At 44.0% G+C, this 18,836-nt stretch overlaps 1 protein-coding gene across 3 annotated transcripts in view; it reads right to left on the bottom strand.

Annotated features, from left to right (window-relative positions):
* Positions 1–9,336: 9,336 nt before the first annotated feature.
* Positions 9,337–18,836, bottom strand: part of SMAD4 (SMAD family member 4) — a 68,989-nt gene continuing 59,489 nt past the window's right edge. For 2 of the 3 annotated variants that reach the window (XM_037165045.2, XM_053664179.1), the window contains exons 11-12: positions 17,634–17,772; positions 9,337–16,181 (exon numbers count right to left, since the gene is read on the bottom strand). In XM_037165045.2, the coding sequence (XP_037020940.1) occupies positions 15,970–16,181; positions 17,634–17,772 (351 nt within the window). In that variant the 3' untranslated portion in view covers positions 9,337–15,969. Of the gene's footprint in view, positions 16,182–17,013; positions 17,127–17,633; positions 17,773–18,836 lie in introns of all 3 variants that reach the window. The other variant, XR_005085214.2, reaches the window with a different exon arrangement.

The following is an 18,836-nucleotide window of genomic DNA, read 5'->3' as shown; positions in this document are numbered from 1 at the left end:
TATCCATGGGCCCTCCCTGTTTGCCTCCCTCAGCTCACAGAACATTTAGGCACTTTGTGCTCACTGCAAAGTGCTCACTGCAAGTTGGGCACTTGGCTGAATGATTCACATACATTAATCATTTAATCCTTTTAACAGCCCTAAGGGGGATCGCTATCCCCATTCTCTGGATGAGGAGCTTGAGGCACAGATGGGTGAAGGTGGAAGAGCTGGGATTAGACTCAAACCATCTAGCCTTGGGGTTTTCCCCATTACTGCTGATCCCCCACCTCCACCTGCAAACGGTACACCTGTAAGAAGTTGTGTGTCTAACTTGAGTCCTCATTCTTTTTCTTCCTTTCTACAGTTTTTTTCTTTCCCAGACTTCCTTCAAAAGTATTAGTCTCCGTATTTTAAACATTTTCCTTTCTCTCTAAATTCCCTCCCACATTCCCCTTCTTGTATCAATAATCCCAAACTGGGCATGCAGCAGGGGACAGGGGGCCTTTGTTCTGGGCCCCAAGTGAGGCAAACGCCTGTGGCACCTTATAAACAGTGCTCCCAAATGCCAAGCAAAAGGGCTTGGGGACCAGAGACACTGAGCAGGGCCCAAAGCTGAACCCTGCTGCCGACACCTCTTACTGAAGATTCAGGGGCCTGTCTGGTGTGTGTGAAATGTGATGGGCGGTTCCTTTCATCTTCCCAACATCCCACAGTGTACCTTCCCCACCCCCACCATCACCACCACCAATTCACAGATGAGAAAACTTCACATTCAGGTTTGACTTCAAAGCTCATGTTCTTTCTTTTACATCATTAAAAAGAGTATTTTAAACACATCCCAGTGCACAGCACTGCATTGTTTGTGGCTGTCACGGAGCGTGGGGACTGGCCCCCAATAGGGGCAGATTCTTTCTTCGGAAAGAAGCAGAATTCAACGTGGGGGTGAGGACCATGCCAGGCAGCACACAGCCACCAGAACAGGGGCCTGAGACAGGGTACCTGTGCCCAGGAGCAGGCCATCCAATTGGGAGACCCAACCCTCCTGTTACTATAGCCTTGAAGGTCCCTGCCCCCTGCATTCTCAAGCAGAAGTGTCCCCAACAGCCATCTGCTGACCCAGAAGGGCAGTGCCAGGGCTCCTGTGGCCGTGCTCCAAGGCCATTCTCATGCCGAGGCAGCAGCTGGTGGCAGTTTGAGCTCTAATTGCAAAGGCGGCTCTTAAACAGGGCAACACCACCGCCCACCCTCCTCCCGCTGCTGCAGGGATCCTCCCCACACAGGCAAGTGTCTGATGAACTCACGGGACCGGGGCCATTAGATGCCCTCCTGCTCTGTGGAACCGGGCTCTGAGCCTGGAAGGAAGTTACTGGGGGAGGGGGGGAGCTTCCCTGGAAGATTTTTCTAAATTCAGAGCGGGGCAAAACCACTGCTTACCTTACCATCCCCTCCCAACTTCGCCTCCACCACGTGATTCACACACCATAGCTGCCGGCACACTCCTCTATTGGGGGGGACCCTCGTGGGCCTTCAGATAGGACGGTAGCTCCACAAAGGTCCCCTCCAGCTTCGTGTCTAGATGCCCCTGGCCCACATCACGGGGCTCTCTCTCTGAGGAGGAAGCGGGTGTTCCCATCATCCGAGGGGACACATTTCTCCCAGGGAGGTGGCATTGCCAGCTCTCCCCATCAGGGGGCGCAGGAAGCACGTTCTTTCCCAGACTTCACCTCATTAGAAGCCATTTCCTCTAGTTTGTCCAGCAGTTTTTCTAGCGCTCTGGTCCCACTGCAGCATATACAAAATAAATAAATAAATACAATTTCCTGGTGTCACCCCTATACTCTGCTACTTACTCAGCATGAAATGTCCTGCTTATTTCAGTGAAATAATTTATAAGTAACAAGATGGTAGGGGCAGGGGAAGGGGGGTGGTGATCTTCCTTCCTGGTTCTTTAAGTCCATTCACATGGGGCATTTTCCTCCCAAACTGTTGAATTTTCAGATATCTGAGCCCCAGAGAGACAAGAACTCTGCGCCTCACTTTCCTCACCAGCAGAACAGTTGATAGTATTCCCTTATAAAGTTTTCTAGAGGATTAGATGCCTGCCTGTCATACAGTAAGTGCTCACTAAATGATGGTGGTCATTCTCATGGCTCCTGGGCCAGGCTCTCGAATTTCCTCTTTGGCCCGGAGCTCCCCCTGCTGGGAGCTCCCCCTGCTGTTCCTTTCAGGAACAGGAGCTTAGGAGAACTGAGACTGGATTGGTGGCGCTGAACAACATTCTTACCAGATGCACTGAAAGCCCAGCCGCCAGCACCAACGGGAGGCCTCTGGCCCCATGAGCCCACAAGGGGCTCAGGAGGCCCTCAGACTTCCAGGTTGGACCGTGCCCGGCCGGCGGGGCCCTGGCTCAGACTTCACCACCTTCCTGATTCCGGGCAAGCGAGGGCCTGGCTTAACGTCACTGCAAGACCCAGGCTCATGTGGACTAAAATGACACTGGTCTGCCTCCGAGGAGTCCTTGCAGCAACGGATTAAAGATCCTTAATAGGGCTAAGTCTAGGTGTCAGGAGCATTCGTGTTAGTTAGTTTGGTTCCCGGCCCCGGGGGGCCGCAGGTGGGCCGCCCCGCGTCTCAGTAGGCGAGGACAGTACCCTCCGCGCAGACCGTCGCCCGCTGTGGGGCTTTGTTTCCTCTGGGACAGAGACCAGGCGGGGACCGGACTGGGCGGTCTTTGCAGGGCGACCTCTGACCCCGGCGGTGCCGCGGAGGGTAGAAGGGGAGGGTAGAAGGGGAGGGTAGAAGGGGAGGGTAGAAGGAAAGAGGAGCCGCGTAGGGAGGACGCTCCAGCGGCCTTCACGGGGCCACGGCGACCCCTGGTGGTCGTCGCGGGAAGTGGGCAGCCAGTCGCGGCGCCTCCCGGCTCCTCTCCGGGTTCGCTCGCCGCCTCCTTCCCGCCTTCGGTCCCCTACATCCCTAACCCTAATCCGGCCGCTCAGCTGTGCCCTGGCCGCTCAGCTGTGTGCGGCTCTGGGACTTGTGTCCTCCTCCACCTCGCCCACAGCGCTGCACGTCCAGGCGCTTCCGACTCTTCCAGGGACAAACCCGGCCCAGGCCACGGGCCACCTGAATGCCCCGGACGCAGCACCCCTCTTTGACGCCAGTCTCCGCAGGGCACTTGTCCCCTGGCTGCCCGCACGTCTCCCAGTCAAGACCACTCCTGCCAGCCCCCTCGCACCGGCTGCTGTTGGCGGTTCTGCGAGAATTCGGAGCCGGTGCTGAAAAAGAGCCTTCCCAGGGGACCGAGATATCCTCTGCCCCGTGCTGTCAGCTGGCAACGGGCTTGCTTACCCTGTACCCGAAATCCAGCTGCGGCTGCCCCAGACACGCCGGGTGAGGGGGGCATGGAGGGTCGTTCATGAATGAGGAAAGGCCACCAGCGCCCGAATGAGGATGAAACACAGGCCCCTCCCCCGTGCACACTGCAGGTGCATTTGAAAGGTAAGGGGCATCCCCCAAACACTGGTTTTCCATTAACGGTCTGATGAGGACCACGATGATGACGATGACAGCTAAGCTTTATTAACCCCTTCTGGTACACCAGGCCCATTGTAAGTACTTCACACACGTTTTTCTCAGTTTATCCCCACATCAAACCTAGCGCGTGCCTGCTCAGGTTTTACAGATGAGGAAACCGAAGCTTCACGAAGATCTAGAAGTGGTGGAAGGTGCAGCCAACAACGTGAAACTTCCTGTCTTAGAATGCGGAGACTCTCCAGCCCCAACACACAGGCCTCCGGGTGCTGTCGGCTACTAGATTACCCTACAGGTGTTTGCACCCTCCTTGGAAGGTTTCAGGTTACCCTCTTCCTGTCTGACTAGTCCTGTTTGTTGCTCCTCAATGTGCCGAGGAAAGGCGCCTCCAGGAGCCCAGGAGGTGACCGGCAAATCCTGCCCGCCCCCCCGCCCCCCGCCCCCCCCAGCTCTGCCTGTCCTGGGAGATTCCTCAGCCTCGCTCTCAACGGGCTGCCAGCGCTCTTCCACACCGAGGCTCCTGTTCTCAAGGGGTTTGCTCCTGTAGGAACACTGCGGCCTGGCCTGGTTCAAAGTGAACTTCTTAGAGAACCCAGCCTGCCACGGTGGGAAGCCACCCCCTTGCACCCCTCCTGTGCTGCCCCCACCTCGGCCTGCAGAGAGTGGGGCCACCAGACCGGAGCCCCGTGCAGTGCACACACGGTCAAATAATGAATGAATGAGTGAATGAAGCAAATAAATGTTGGGTTAATTTCCTAGAGCTGCCCTAGCAAAGCGCCACAGACATGTGGCTGAAAACAGCAACTTCTCTCATGATTTTGGAGGCCAGAAGTCCAAAAGCAAGGTGTCCCAGGGCAGCGTGCCCCCTGAAATCTGCAGGCGGGGACTGACCCTTGCCCCTTCCTGTCTTTGCTGGTAGCTGGTAGTCTTGGAGTATGGCGGCCTGTAAGTGCATCACTGCAGCCTCTGCCTCAGTCTTCATGGGCCTCTCTCCCTGCATGTCAGCCTGTGTCTCTTCTCTTCTTAGGAGAACACCTGTCTTGTTATTGCATTAGACCCACTCTAGTGACCTCAACTTGACTACATTTGCAGAGACCCTGTTTCCAAGCAAGGTCACAGTCACAGGTATCAGGGGTTAGGATTTCAACATACCTTGTTTGGAGGACACAATTCAACCCATAAAAGTGGTCAAGGCCAATTTGCTGATGGTCTTATTTTCTGTTCAACTAAGGCTCTCTGGGCTCAGTTTGTCACTGCAAGCAAAAGATTGATGGCATTTAGGAGGCAGTGTTGCCTCGCATGCCACAGGGATATGATAGTTCCACCCTGGATTCCTCTCCCTTTTAATTAGTCCATCAGGGCTGCTTTTGTGGTCAAGGTAATAATAACTGTGTTTAATCCAAGAATAAGTGCTTGTGTTATTTTTCTCTCTTTTTCATGTTAGGTATTAAGATGCAACATTAACTTGGAATATAGTCTCCCCCTCCTGGGCAATGACAAGAAACATTCTAACTTCAAAGTAAGTCAGACTGACCTCACCGAGTTACTGAAGTCCAAAGTCCTCTGTGTGGTCCTTACGCCTCATTGCAGTCCAGCCCCAACCCTCCTTTCCTGCTGCTGCTCCTTCATTCACATACTCTTGGGGCTCCATGGCCCCAGCTGCTTGCCCTTCCGGAAATGCCCCACAGACTTCCACCTCCATGCCTTTGCTGTCATTCCTGAAACTCCCGTCCTGTAGTCAGCTCTTCCTGTTCAAATTCTCCTGTCTTCAAGGCCAAGTTCAAAAGCCACCACCTCCAGGAAGTCTTCCAACTTCCTCCTCACAAGGCTAGTGGCCCTGGTTGGCCTTCCCTTAAGTCACTGACCACATGCTGCTTTGATCTGCAGTAAATTTATGTCTTTCCTCTATTCCTGAGTAGTAATGGAGTGAAATCTAGATGCCTGTTAATGTAAGAAGCAGCTGAGGTTGCTGAAGATATTCACTTGGAAAAGAGAAGTATTCCAGGGAATTATGTGTCCCATGCTTCTTTCGATTGGTAAGAGTCTACCAGACTATCAGCCCCTTATGGAAACTATATCCGGGCTTCTTCGAGGTCCTTCACACACACACACACACACACAACCTGTGCTCAGCACAGAGCAGTGCTGAACACCTTCCTGAGATTTTGGTGGGAACTGCACTAAGCCCATGTTTCAATCAGAATTGACAGCTCTATGCCGAGTGTTCCAATCCGTGAGCACATGGCATGTTTCCCCATTCGTTTAGATCTTCATTGGTATTGGTGGTTTAAAGCATACAAGCCCTATACTTGTTTTATTACATTCACACTTTTTAAAAGTGATTGTAAATAGTATTGTACTTTCAGTGTCCACATGTTCATTGCTCATAATAAAACAATTGACTTTGTATGTAAATCTTGTATTCAGTGATCTCACTGAACTCAATATTAGTTCTAGAAGGTTTTAAAAATACATCCTTAGGACTTTCTATGTAGACGAGCATGTCATCTGTACATACTCTCTTATTTCTTCCTTTCCAATCAGCATTCCTCTTAATGCATTATTACACAGGCTAGGATTTCCAGAGCTGCTGTGTTGAATAAGAACAGTGAGAGCAGCCCTGGTGGGTGTGGCTCAGTGGACTGAGTGCAGGCCTGCGAACCAAAGGGCCACCAGTTTGATTCCCAGTCAGGGCCCATGCCTGGGTTGCAGGACGGGTCCCCATTTGGTGGTGTGCAAGAGGCAACCAATCAATGACTCTCTAATACATTGATGACTCTCTCCCCCTCGTTCTCTCTCCCATCCCCTCTCTAAAATCTTTAAAAATAAAATAGAGCCAACATCTTTGACTTGTTCCCAATCTTAGATGATTCAGTTTTTCCCCAGAAAGCACAATGCTAGATGTCGGGTTTTCTCCCTATTTTTCTGAGTTTTTATGATAAATGGGTGTTGGATTTTTGTCACATTTTGTCTGTGTCAATTGCTATGATTAGACATTTCTTCTTAGTCTGCTAAAATAATTAGGTCAATTTTCAAACATTGAACCAGCTTGGCATTCATAGAATAAACCCTACTTGGTCATTGCATATGTTTTTATATGTTGCTGAACTCTGGTACTATTGTAAGAAATTTTGTGTATATATTTATGAGAGATATTGGTCTTTTTCTTTTTTTTTGGCATTGCCTTTGTCTGGCTTTGCATTGGGTTGAGTAGCTTCCTAAAAATTAGGAAGTATTCTCTTCTATTTTCTGGATGAGATCGTGGTAGCTGGTATTAATTCTTCAATGTGGTAGAATCTCTGGTGAAACCACCTGGGACTAAAGGTTTCTTCTGTGGAATTTTAACATTAACTCGATTTTCTTAACAGCTATAGTGCTATTCAAACCATCTACTTCATATTGGATGAACCATGGTATTCTTTCAACTAGTCAATTTTATCTAATTTGTCAAATTTACGTGTATTTGTAGCATTCTCTCATCCTTTTGATGACTTCAGTTGGTAGTGATATTAAATCATTCTCCACATCAGTGATTTATCTTTTTTTAAGTTTGTCGATTTTAGTCATCTTTCCGAAGAACTAGCTCTTTGCTTCATTGATTTTTCTCTTGTTTTTGATTCAGTTTTATTGATAACTGTTCCAACTTTCTTTCCTTCCCTCCTCTGGCTTTGGGTTTCTCTAGGTGTTTAACGTGAAAGCTTATGGTATCGGTTTGAGATTCTTCCTTCATTCAAACGTTTACAATTAATGCTACGAATTTCCCTTTCAGCACTGCATCCGCTGTATCCCACAGATGTTGGTGTATTTTTTTAAGTTTCCATTGAGACTTCTTCTTTGACTCATGAATTATTCAGAAACATGCTGTGCAGTTTCTGAGTGTTCGGAGGTTTTGCTGTTACACTACTGATTTCTGCTTTCATTCTGCTGTGGAGGATATTCTGTATGATTTCAATTCTTTTAAATTTATTGAGTTTTAGGTCCATTTAAGGTAAAGTCCATCTTGAAACACATGTTGTGTTTGAAGTTGAGAAGCCTGTGTATTTTGCAGCTGTTGGATGTCTTGTTCTGTCAGTTAGATGCATTGGTTGATGGTGGTGTTGATTTTGAAAAGGTACAAAGTCCCCAACTACAATTGTGATTTCTCCACTCAGGTCTATCATTTTTGCTCATAGTTTGTTCTGTTGTCTGGTGTATGCACGTTTAGAATTATTATACCTTCTTGATGCACTGAACTTTTTATCATATTATGTCCCCGTCTCTGGTAATTTTCTTTGAACTGAAATCTACTTTATATAATATTGACATATCCACTCCTGCTTTTCTTTGTTTATCTGATATATATTTTTCCACTTTTTCTTTCAGCTTGTCTATATTATTCGAAGTGAGTTTCCTGAAGACAGTATACAGTTTAGTCATGTTTTTTAAATCCATTCTGCCAATATCTGTCTCTTAACTGGTATAGTTAGGCCATTTACATTTAATGTAATTATTGACATTAGAGCTTAAATCTGTCGTTTTTTTCTTTGTTCTGTTTTTTTGCTTGGTTTTTCTCATGCTTCATCATGTGTCACTTGAATATTTTTTAGAATTCCATTTTGATTTTATCTGTAGTATTTGAGTTCATTTCTTTGTATATTTTTTCAGTAGTTTTAAATATTTCCTCTGTATATTTAGAATCACCTTAGGCAGTGGTACAATTTTTGCTTCAACTATCAAAACACAATTTAGAAAACTCAAGAGGGGAAGAAAAGTCTATGGTACGTACCCGTATTTTTGCTTCTCATGCTTTACATTTCTTCTGATGGTCCGGCTTTTCTCCTTTTACCATTCCCTTTCTATGTAGGGGACTTCCTTTAACCTTTTGGGGGGCAGGTCTGATGACGACAAGGTGTCTGGTCGCCCTGAACCCGCCTCGTCTATCTGAAACCAGTGGGGCCCACCAATATGACTTCAAAATACAGTAGTGGATGCCACCCCCAAAGTAGGGCCAGAACTAAAAGAATTCTTCTTTAACAAAGAGGGCCAAGGGTAAAGGGCAACCTAGCACAATGAGGAGATGGGGGTGGGAAGCCAGAAGGGGAGGTGGGAACGTCCTAACTTTTGAGGTTGCCATTTGTGGGAGTGGTGATGAGGCGCGAGATGGAATAAAGCACGCAGAGTCGGGGGTCAAAGCAGAGGGGAGAGAATGCACAGAAGCGTCCATACGACAGCCATTACTCTGCCCACACTTTTGCTGAAGTGCGGCACAGAGTAATGGCTTTCCCCCAATAGAATGCCAGTCTGCTCCCCTCTTCAAGTGTTAGCCTGAAACTACTGTGAACTTTGGGTGAGAACAGGTCTCTTGGCCTCATCAATATCTCTGGAAGTCATGACTGCAAGATGAGAAAGAAAGGATTGACTTGGTCGGGCTTTTTGTAAGCCACTGCCATAGATTCCCTTACCTGACACGCAGCTCTCCACGCTGACCCCCATCTCACATGGGAGGCAGCTGGGGGGAAAGAACCTTCCTTAACCCTTAGATGGACAATGCCAGGGTCTCTAATTTCCAGCTGCCATCTCTCCTTTAAGCATCTTGGTTCTGATCATCTCCTAGCACCTCCACTTCCTCCAACCACCAGACCCCACTCCCCACTTTTGGAAATGAGAGAGGAGTGGGGCCTCCTCTTCCATGGCCACATTTTGAGATGCCCCGTTTCCCATTTCAGTGGCCACAGAGCAATGAAGGGGAAATGTGCTTCTCAGGTCTGAGAATTCTCCAAGTGGTGAGGAACTCCTTCCAGATCCAAAACATCCACAAGCTTAAGAAAAAGAATGAGCACATAATGATTTAATTGCCTTTCTCTTTTAATCAAAAACATAGTTCATTACAGAGTTCTCAGGAAAGGTTCAATGATTTTTTTTTAGCCACAGACTTCAACCAGGAAAAAGTATACAGAAAGCCACAAAGGAACTACCAGAACTTGAGCTGCCCAGTTTCCCCAAAAGCGGGAGCTACGAGTGGCTCTCCTCTGTCAGTGCAGCTGCATCCCGCTGAGTTCAGGGGAGGAGACAGAGTTGGGTAATACACCACCAAATCTGTCCAACTCCCACCACTTCCTCCACATGGTTCTGCAGCCCACCAAATTTTCATCATCAACGAGCACTCGCACGTTTCCTGTAAATCACGTCTGAAGCATTGGCCAGAACCCAAGACCTGGAGGAAGTTGGCCAACTCCATGGGTAGCCTTTTAACCAATCCAAGCCCACGAGTCCTTCTATCAATGACAAGCAGCCATAGCAACAGCAGCTGGTTACAGCCCTTCCTCTCCAGCTACCAGAGCTGGCCTCTACCAGGACTCCCCAAAACCCCACCCTCTACCCAACCCCACTGAAGGCGCTCAAGGTCCTTATAAAAGCCAAGTTCATCCAAAGATAGGCTGGAAGAGAACTCTGAAAAAACGCTCCAGCCAAAAGTCTTCTAATCAAATGGACTAAAAAGAGCCAAGAATAAAGTAAATGATCATCCACTCTCCAGCCAAAAGTCTTCTAATCAAATGGACTAAAAAGAGCCAAGAATAAAGTGAATGATCATCCACTATGTATTTTTTGAGTTGTATAAACCATTTTCACTGATACAGCTCAGCAAAGAGTTATGAAACCAAAGACCCAAAGTAATGACCTTTAATATCACCAGGCATTTACAGTGTTTTCAATCTATTTCAGTTGAACAAAAAAAATGATCAGCACACAGCACTTAAAGGGACGGTGTCACACACATGCCAACCCAAAAGTCAGAAGGTCATGACTCAAAAAAGCCTTAATAAACCTTCAGTAGAGATGATGGGAAAATAAAATGAAGGCTTTTCCCCCTCTCATTTTTTTTAATGTATTTATTGCAGCCCCCAGGGTGGTGCTAGGCCTTTGGTTGAATTTAAGTCTTAAGAACGTATTATGTAACTTCTTGTCCATAGGAGAATAGTAACAAAATTTCAAGCCTAGTCTCCTTCGAATAATGTGGAAATAAGTAAAAAAGCCCCCTCAAACAGCAGAGCAAAGATAAAGAAGAAATCAAAAACTGCTGCAAGGTAGGCAAGGTCACTTACATTTCAGAGCTGGAGAAACTCATCCAGTCCAATCCCTCATTTTACAGATGAGGCAACTGAGGCCCAGAGAAAGCAGGCGTCTACAATGACTTGCCCAAGGTCATACATCCAATTAGTGGCAGAGCACACACTAGAGAGTACAAATGTCTGGTCCCAGACCCAAGTCACTAGTTTCAGGCTGAACAAGAGCACTGGCTCTTGAGACCTACTGAGAAAGCATCTTAAATAAACAGAAAACTATGCACACATTGATAGAGGGAAATGATTGTCTTCACCAGAGTTCTCTCCTCCATCCTTCCTAGTTAAAAAAAAAAAAAAAGAAAGAAAAGATTCATTCTTTCACTGAAGTCTGATGTTAAAACCCCTGAAAACATCAGCAATCACTTTAGCTACTCCTTGGGGCAGGATATCAAACTCTCAATTCTCAAAAAGGCACCTATAGGTCAAAAATACCTGTAGAGGAAAAAGGCCAGAGAACATAGGGCTCAAAAGGGGACACCCAAAAGTGATCCTCTTGCCCTGGCCAGGTGGCTCAGTTGGTTGGAGCATCATCCCTTACACCAAAAGTTTGTGGGTTTGACCCCTGGTCAGGGCACAGACCTAGGCTGGGGGTTCGATCCCTAGTTGAGGCACATACATGAGGCAACCATTCGATGTTTCAGCTCACACTGATGTTTCTCTCTCCCTCTTCCTCTCTCTCTAAAAATCAATAAACATATCACTAGGTGAGGATGAAAAAAAATGATTCATTTCCCAAGACTTGTTGTTATGGTTGTTTTTTTGCTGGTGTCCTCTAGACAAGGGTACTGCCTCTGGCCATTGATATCTAATTTAATAATCCCTGTAACCCCAATTTTTTATGTGAAGAGCAGGCAGATGGAAGCAATGAAACCTTTCGAGATCCTGCAAAGGGGGACAATATGAACATGACTCACTCCTCTCGACCACAACTACCTGCAACGGAGCGAGGTCCAGGAAGCACTCGAAGCAGTCAAATGCCAAAGCACTCAAGTTTTCAATACATCACAGGAAAGTTTCCTGGGGCCTGTCCCAGTTTGCCCTTGCATTCAAAGAAAGTATTAAGAAGTTTGATAATCTGGTTTCCTTGCCCAAGCAGCTGGAAAAAATGAATCAGAAAGGGAAGAAGAACTGCCTAACGGGAGGTACACTAACAACACACAGGAAGTGGTCACTGTCAGGAAGGGAGAAGATGGGGGCTGGAAGGGCGAAAAGGCTGAACATTCAGACCCACAGCAGTCTGCAACTATTTAGTAAAGGCAAACAGTCCTACCTGTCTAAGTCACCCCTGAAGTCGAGGAAGAAAGCTAGGTACACACACACAGTAACATATCCAGTACGTTCTCTGACATACACATTAAATAATTCCATCGAAGAAATGGCTAAAAAAAAAGTTTTACTGCTTAAATAAGGCAAGTCTGGATTAGGTGAAAAATCCCAATCCACAGTGATACAAAGTAAACAACCTAATAACATTGGGACAAGTGCTAGGGACAAGGCTGGGCCTGAGGATGCTCTGAATAAGGCTACTAACTTTTTACATCCTTACTGATACATCTTTACAGAAATTATCTAGCTGTCAGGAAAAAAAGGGTGGGGGAGGCCTTACACAAAAGATCCTCTTAGCCCATTTTCTACAATCTTGCAAAGGAGGGTTTAGGCAATTATTTACAGCCATCTGCAAGAAGATGTGTTCTGCCTTTAGGAGAAAAAGCTGGATGAGACCAGACTTGGGGTGAACACAGACAATACAGTGCACAGATGGCGTGTTGTAAAACTGTGCACCTGACACCTGTATACTTTTGTTTAACCAGTGTCGCCCCAACAAATTTAATGAAAAGGGGGGGAAAAAAAGAACTAAGAATGCATTTCTGCATTCGAGTATATGCCAGTCTTTGCCAAGCCCCATCTCCGAGAGCTGTTAACTGACTTTCTGGGGAAATGCTTTCATTTACTCATCTACCTCAGTGATCTAAATGTACCATTTCCCCAATCTGCTGTCATTAAATAAAATGCCAGTGAATGACTTAATGATAAAAGCAAACTATAAAAACTACGAACAAAAAGGATTCTGCCCTACTCAAAATAAATAGCTTCTTCCAAAGACTCCCCAAATCGATCGGAACTAATCTGATGTCACATGATAGATAATGAGTGACAAGCATTAACCAGTTGCCACCAAACCAGGAACAGGCCCATTTCCCTGAATGTTCTTCAACCTCCACAGACAGTGACAGAGGACCTTGGAAAAAGGTAGAACTTCCCTTCTCTACGTGGGCACAATCAAAAAGATAGCTGAATAAACTTTTAATATATCTATCATCTGAAAGACAGGACGTTATATTTTGCCTTCAAAATTTCTGTTACAAATACCTCCCTTTACACCAGACCCTTCCCCACAAAAATAGATTTTTAATGCAGCTAGTAAGTGTTCAGCTTACTCGAATGTTTCAAGCATGGTTTATCCTTAAGCCAGACCACCCAATCTGTAACCTCACAATGTCTATAGGAGAAATGGGGCAGGCGACCTGTTCAGTGGTTAAGTCAATACAAAAATGTGCCACACTCCCGGAAACACAAGGTGATATGGCAGTGACGTATTGTCATTATCTTTGTATCCCTGTATGCCAGGGGTAGCATACGTTAAAAAATGAGCCAAACTATATTCCACAAAAAAATCTACTTCCTGGAAGATCAAGGCAACACCGTGAAGGATCCCCTTTGACCGCGCACTGAAAGGCACTGGACAAACGTGGAAGAGGCCTCGTGACAGACCACAAAGGTGCATAGTTGGTTCATCTCTCACTCAGCTTTCACTGAAATTCAACACTTTGAAAGTCTCTGAGATATGAACTAGCTGAGAAAACTCACCCAGAACCAGAGCCTCATAATAATCAGATTCTGAGAACTGCAGAAACTATTCTACTCTTAAAGTAGCTGTAAAATTTTAAACCTAATGATCCTTTAGTCTTACTCATTAAAGGTGACTACATTTAAGAAATGGAATTACCATTTAACAACTAAGTTCTCAGGAATAACTGATCATAACGCATTAGATGTTTTCTCAAAACCACGTGACTGCATCTAGATACAACATAAAGCAATTAATAACTAGAAGCATTTCTATGTACTTTTATGGCTCTTAGCAGAAAGCAACCAAGACAGGTGGCTTGGCCTCAAAGATAGGCTTCTTAGCAAATATTTTCCACATATTTTCCCCAGATGATTACTCAGATCTCATGTTTCGTTAAACATGAAAACCTTTCATAAAGTAGAAAAGGAGGCAATAGATTTTATCACAGCATGCTTATGGTTCTGATCAAATAATCTGGATTTTAAAAACCTGTCATTCTAAAACTCTCTCCTCTCATTCCTACTTTGTTCACAGTAAAATTGACCTCAATAATTTCTACAGAATAAAGGTATCTTTTTAAAAACCTGCCAATACAGCTTAAATCATCATACTTTTACAGATTGAAATGAAGCCTTTAACAAAAGTATTTGTAAGTACTTACGAGTACAAATAAGTTGGTAGAGAAGTTATTTTAAAAACAAAAGCCATGTAGCTTGGATCAATATCTATGTATAAATCACAGCAACAAGCAAACTTAGTGGTTTCTAGGGTGGTTGTACAAAGACCCTCTGAGCGAGAAGGTGAGGACTTGCTCATTTGGGTGGATATAAGGATGACTATCGTGCATAAGTGCTTCTCACACCTGTAACACACCTTAGAATCTTATTATGCGTATAAGTAGAAGCATCTGAAAGATAATCCTCAATTTTATTCCACACTATCCTGCAGACAATCTATTTATCTGATAGACCACTGGGCCTGTTTTTACTACAGTGAAATAAAAGTTCAGTCGGCAGAAGTCTACAGGTGGTACACGGTGCACACGGGGAAGTCCCGGTAGAGCGTGAGGGAAAAACCAAAGCTGCAGTCCCGGCTGTTGCCTGTCATTTACTAGAAGGCGTCTCACCGTGGGTTGGACTCAAAAGTGCAAAAGAAAAAAGCTTAAAAATCAAACCTAGAATTCAACTTGGTATGTTGAGATTCGGTTTTATTTATGCTACCGGCTACGAAAAAAAGCATACATATTGTGTCTGTGGTACAGTCATTACATTTTCAACTTTTCTACTTAAATTCTCTATACAAAGTCACTGCCAACCGATATGATCATTGATGGGCAAAGGGCTTAGAATAACCAAAAGGTATAAAAAGTTTGCAGTCTTGCCCCAAGATACAAAAACTGAATTTTAAACCATATTGTAACATACATGATTTAACAGTATATGGAAAAAAAGTCACACATCAAATCAAGTACAAAAATACCCAAACTACCTATTATGAACTGTAATGTGTCCGTTATTCTGCACAGTATTTAACACAGAATTTAGCAGTTTCCAAAATGCTCATCGTTTAGTTTACGCACTCCCACCTCTGCAGACAGTGAGATGTTAGGTGGAGTGACGCGGCTTGTAGTGTTTTTTAAAATACAAAACCTTTCCCTATGAATTAATGAAGGAAAGAAATCCCTCTTCTGGGCGTCTCAGTAACCAACCCTGTGGCTAGAAATCTAGAGGAAGAGATCTGCGGTTCACCAGGCCCAAGTTACCATGCTCAGTAAACAGCCGTCCAATGGGGATGGCAAGTGTCATTTTAAATGCTATTTCTCTGATAATTTTAAAGAATTCTTAGTATACACAGAGGTTAGTGTTTTGCCTTGTTGAAAATAAAATTAAAGTCACAAGACAATCTGAATGGAAATCATCTTCACTAGTTTAACTTGCAAAAAATATTTTGGATAAAAGATTATAATACATTACTATCTTATTTTTAAACACAGAGTAAAGTTGCTCTTGGTAAAATTAACTCACCCACGTGGCACAATATTTTGGAGTAAAGGATGCTCAACAATAACAACTCACACACAAAATAACAGGTGAATTAACTTTGAGAACTTCTCTGCCTTTAAAATCAGCAATATTGAATTTATTCTGTAGAATAACACACATACCAATGTTCTGCATATAAAAGGGTCTAAGACATTTTAAAGGGCTAAATTTTCCAGCACTGGAATGATTCCTTCATACATAACTGGTGAAGATATAGTAAGAATGTATTTTTCTTGATCTTCAAGCTCTGAGCCATGCCTGAAAAGTTCTAAATAGGAAAAAAAATTGTTTTAATCCAGTTTCTGTCTGCTAGGAGCAAGGCAGCAAACATATTTTTCAACCCTTTATGAAAAGATAAAGCAGAACAAAAGTGAAATATATCTTCAGATTATAAACAGGATTGTATTTTATAGTCCACCATCCTGATAATGAATGTTACAGGCCCCAAGAGTAAAAGACCTCAGTCTAGAGGCTGTGGGTCGGCAATAGGCATGGTGTGGAGTACTTCATCTAGGAGCTGCAGGGCCCGGTGTAAGTGAATCTCAATCCAGCAAGGTGTTTCTTTGATACTCTGTCTTGGGTAATCCGGTCCCCAGCCTTTCACAAAACTCATCCGGAGTATGCATAAGCGACGAAGGTCATCAACCCCAATTCCAGCAGCAGCTGACAAACCTAACAGAAAAAATTTGAAAGACATCAGGGGGACAGGCTGATCTCTTCCTGTTCTCCCTCCACCTTACATTAATAATGTGAACAGCTTTCTTTACTTCACTCTCCCCAGAATACAATTCTCTGTCAAAGTTCCAAGAAGTTAAGTACAGATCTAAACTTTATGAACAGGGACTGAAAATTTTTGATTAAGACAATTTACATTCCACATGGGTCGTCTAGCTACTACCAATTATAAAGTAAATCACTGTAATCTACCAACACCCCTCCAATTTTTCTCATTAGAAGTGGAGGTGAGGGGATAAGAAGCAACTCGTTTTTAGAGGCTGTCTATGCCCACAGAGTGGTTCTCAGAGCCCTCCCGTCTGTCGGAACAGCCTAGTTAGAGCAAGGCGTGACTCAAATGAGACAGCAATGGCCCTGGTTCCATAAACCTTCTTGGGTGACCAACAATGTCTCTCATTTCACAGTGTAATAGATAATATGCAATTACTCAATAAGGGCAGTAGATGACAATGAGAAATTTAGTATTTCTGGATTCTTTAGTAAAAACGTGTTTATAACATCAAAATTAGCAAATTAATGTTTAAATGCCCGAATTTTTTTTTAAAAATCAGATTCTTCAAATGAATATGCCTTATCTACCTTTAAATTGTAAACTCCTGAATATCAGTCACAATGGAGACTCTACATCTAATTTTCCAGTAAGAACATACAGTCATATGTCAACCTGCATTCATCAATATCACAATGAAACTAATGGGAGGAATTTGCATGTACTGTAGAGAAACCTGCAGGGCCACTGCAGTTTTCTTAGCCAGTGTGATTTGCTTACCACACTGAAGAGGTTAAGAACAGGGGTTGAATGAATCACTAGTTATGCCTTCAGACGTGGAAGATGGGTGCCACGTGTTTCCATCATAAAAGTCTATAGTCAGGAGTTTAACTCTGCAGTAAAAAATTCCCCATCAGTGTGAAACCTGGCACACAGTTCAATTTTACCCTAAAATTGAAAAAAAGTCTACAAGTTACCAAAATACCACCCTCACTTAGTTTCCTCTGCATACTTAGCATACTTTAAAAAAAACCTGGAGGTGCCTAACTCTGAAATTGAAATATGCTTTCCTTATAAAATAAAGCCAAGCATATCAGTGATAACAACCCACCCTGGCTGGTGAGGCAGGAATTAAAAGCATGAACCAAAAAAAGGAGATGACCAATAATATAACAATAACCCCTTTTCTTCTGTACCCCATACTCCCTTTTTGACACAAAAAGAATGAAAACAGGGTCCTAGACAAAGGGCAAATATTACCAAATAAGTTTTTTTTTTTTTACAAATTCGAAAATGTTACTATCCCAGTAAAGAGAACTTTAATTTGTATTACTGCTTAAAGTAGCTAATCAAATGAGTGAATCAAGATAAAACAACATCAAAACCAAAAGCGTACTTACTGATCGCTGGAGCTATCCCACCCACTGATCCTGGGCCAGGGATGTTTCCTGCCACAGCTGCAGCCTGAGCAGCTGCTGCCGCTTGTGCAGTGGCCGCCTGCTGCTGCATCTGCCGATGACACTGACGCAAATCAAAGACCTTTGGAGAAGAGTGTAAGTTTAATGCCGTGAGCCCATCAGAAAAGACTGCATACATCAATAATCAATGCACCACTTATTCATAACTCACAGCTTCATTTAGCTCTCAAAAATTAATTAAAAATCCTAAGTTTTTATGTATACTGTACTTGGTAGTTAGGCAAGGTAGCCAACAGGCATATTTCACCATGACAGCTGTGGTGGCCACAGGCCTGTACCTTTATCTAAGTCAGTGTGGGTCAGTGTTACTGTCCATGTGAATAACGACCCATTTGTGTAAAATAAAAAGTGAAGAAATCACCCCCACCCTTTCAAAACCAATTGCTTTGAGTTCTCTTTAGGCTGAATCGATGACTTTGGTCATATGACCAACTTCTTTATCATTCTAGCTATTTGGAGGAGTGTAATAAATGCCATTGTCACTATATAAGAAAACATCTGTATTTCGAAGAGATACAAACTTCACCACATAGGAGCAAAACAACATGCAATCTAGGACTTGTTTTAAAATATGTAAGAAACAAAGAAAATACATTTAAACTCAATCTTAAGAAGAAAAAATAAAAAGAAAAAAGGACAGATCAAGCAAATGTAAAATCAACTAATGAATCTCAGTGATGGGTAATGGGATTTCATTAAACTAGTTTCTCTCTAGTCTTCTATATGTTTAAAAATGCTTTGCCCTGGCTGGTGTAGCTCAGTGGATTGAGCGCAGGCCTGCGAACCTAAAGATAGCGATTCGATTCCCAGTCAGGGCACATGCCTGGGTTGCAGGCCAGTTCCCAGCAGGGGACTCATGAGAGGCAACCATAAATTGATATTTCTCTCCTTCTCTTCCCCTCTAAAGATAAATAAAATCTTAAAAACAAACAAATAAATAAACAAATGCTAATAGTTTTTAAAAGCTGAGCTTTGAATATTATACTAATAACTGCTGATTACATGGGTTCTTTATTAACCTCTCTGGAACCTCACTTTTCCTACCTATGAAACAGGATTTTTTTATAGGGTTATACATGATTTCTCATAGGGTTGTTGTAAACTTGGCATAGTATAGAGCGAATT

The sequence above is a fragment of the Artibeus jamaicensis genome, unplaced genomic scaffold, assembly GCF_021234435.1.
Source record: "Artibeus jamaicensis isolate MK-2021 breed Jamaican fruit bat unplaced genomic scaffold, CSHL_Jam_final contig_354, whole genome shotgun sequence".
Classification (NCBI taxonomy): Eukaryota; Metazoa; Chordata; class Mammalia; order Chiroptera; family Phyllostomidae; genus Artibeus; species Artibeus jamaicensis.
This window is presented reverse-complemented; position numbering and strand designations above follow the sequence as displayed.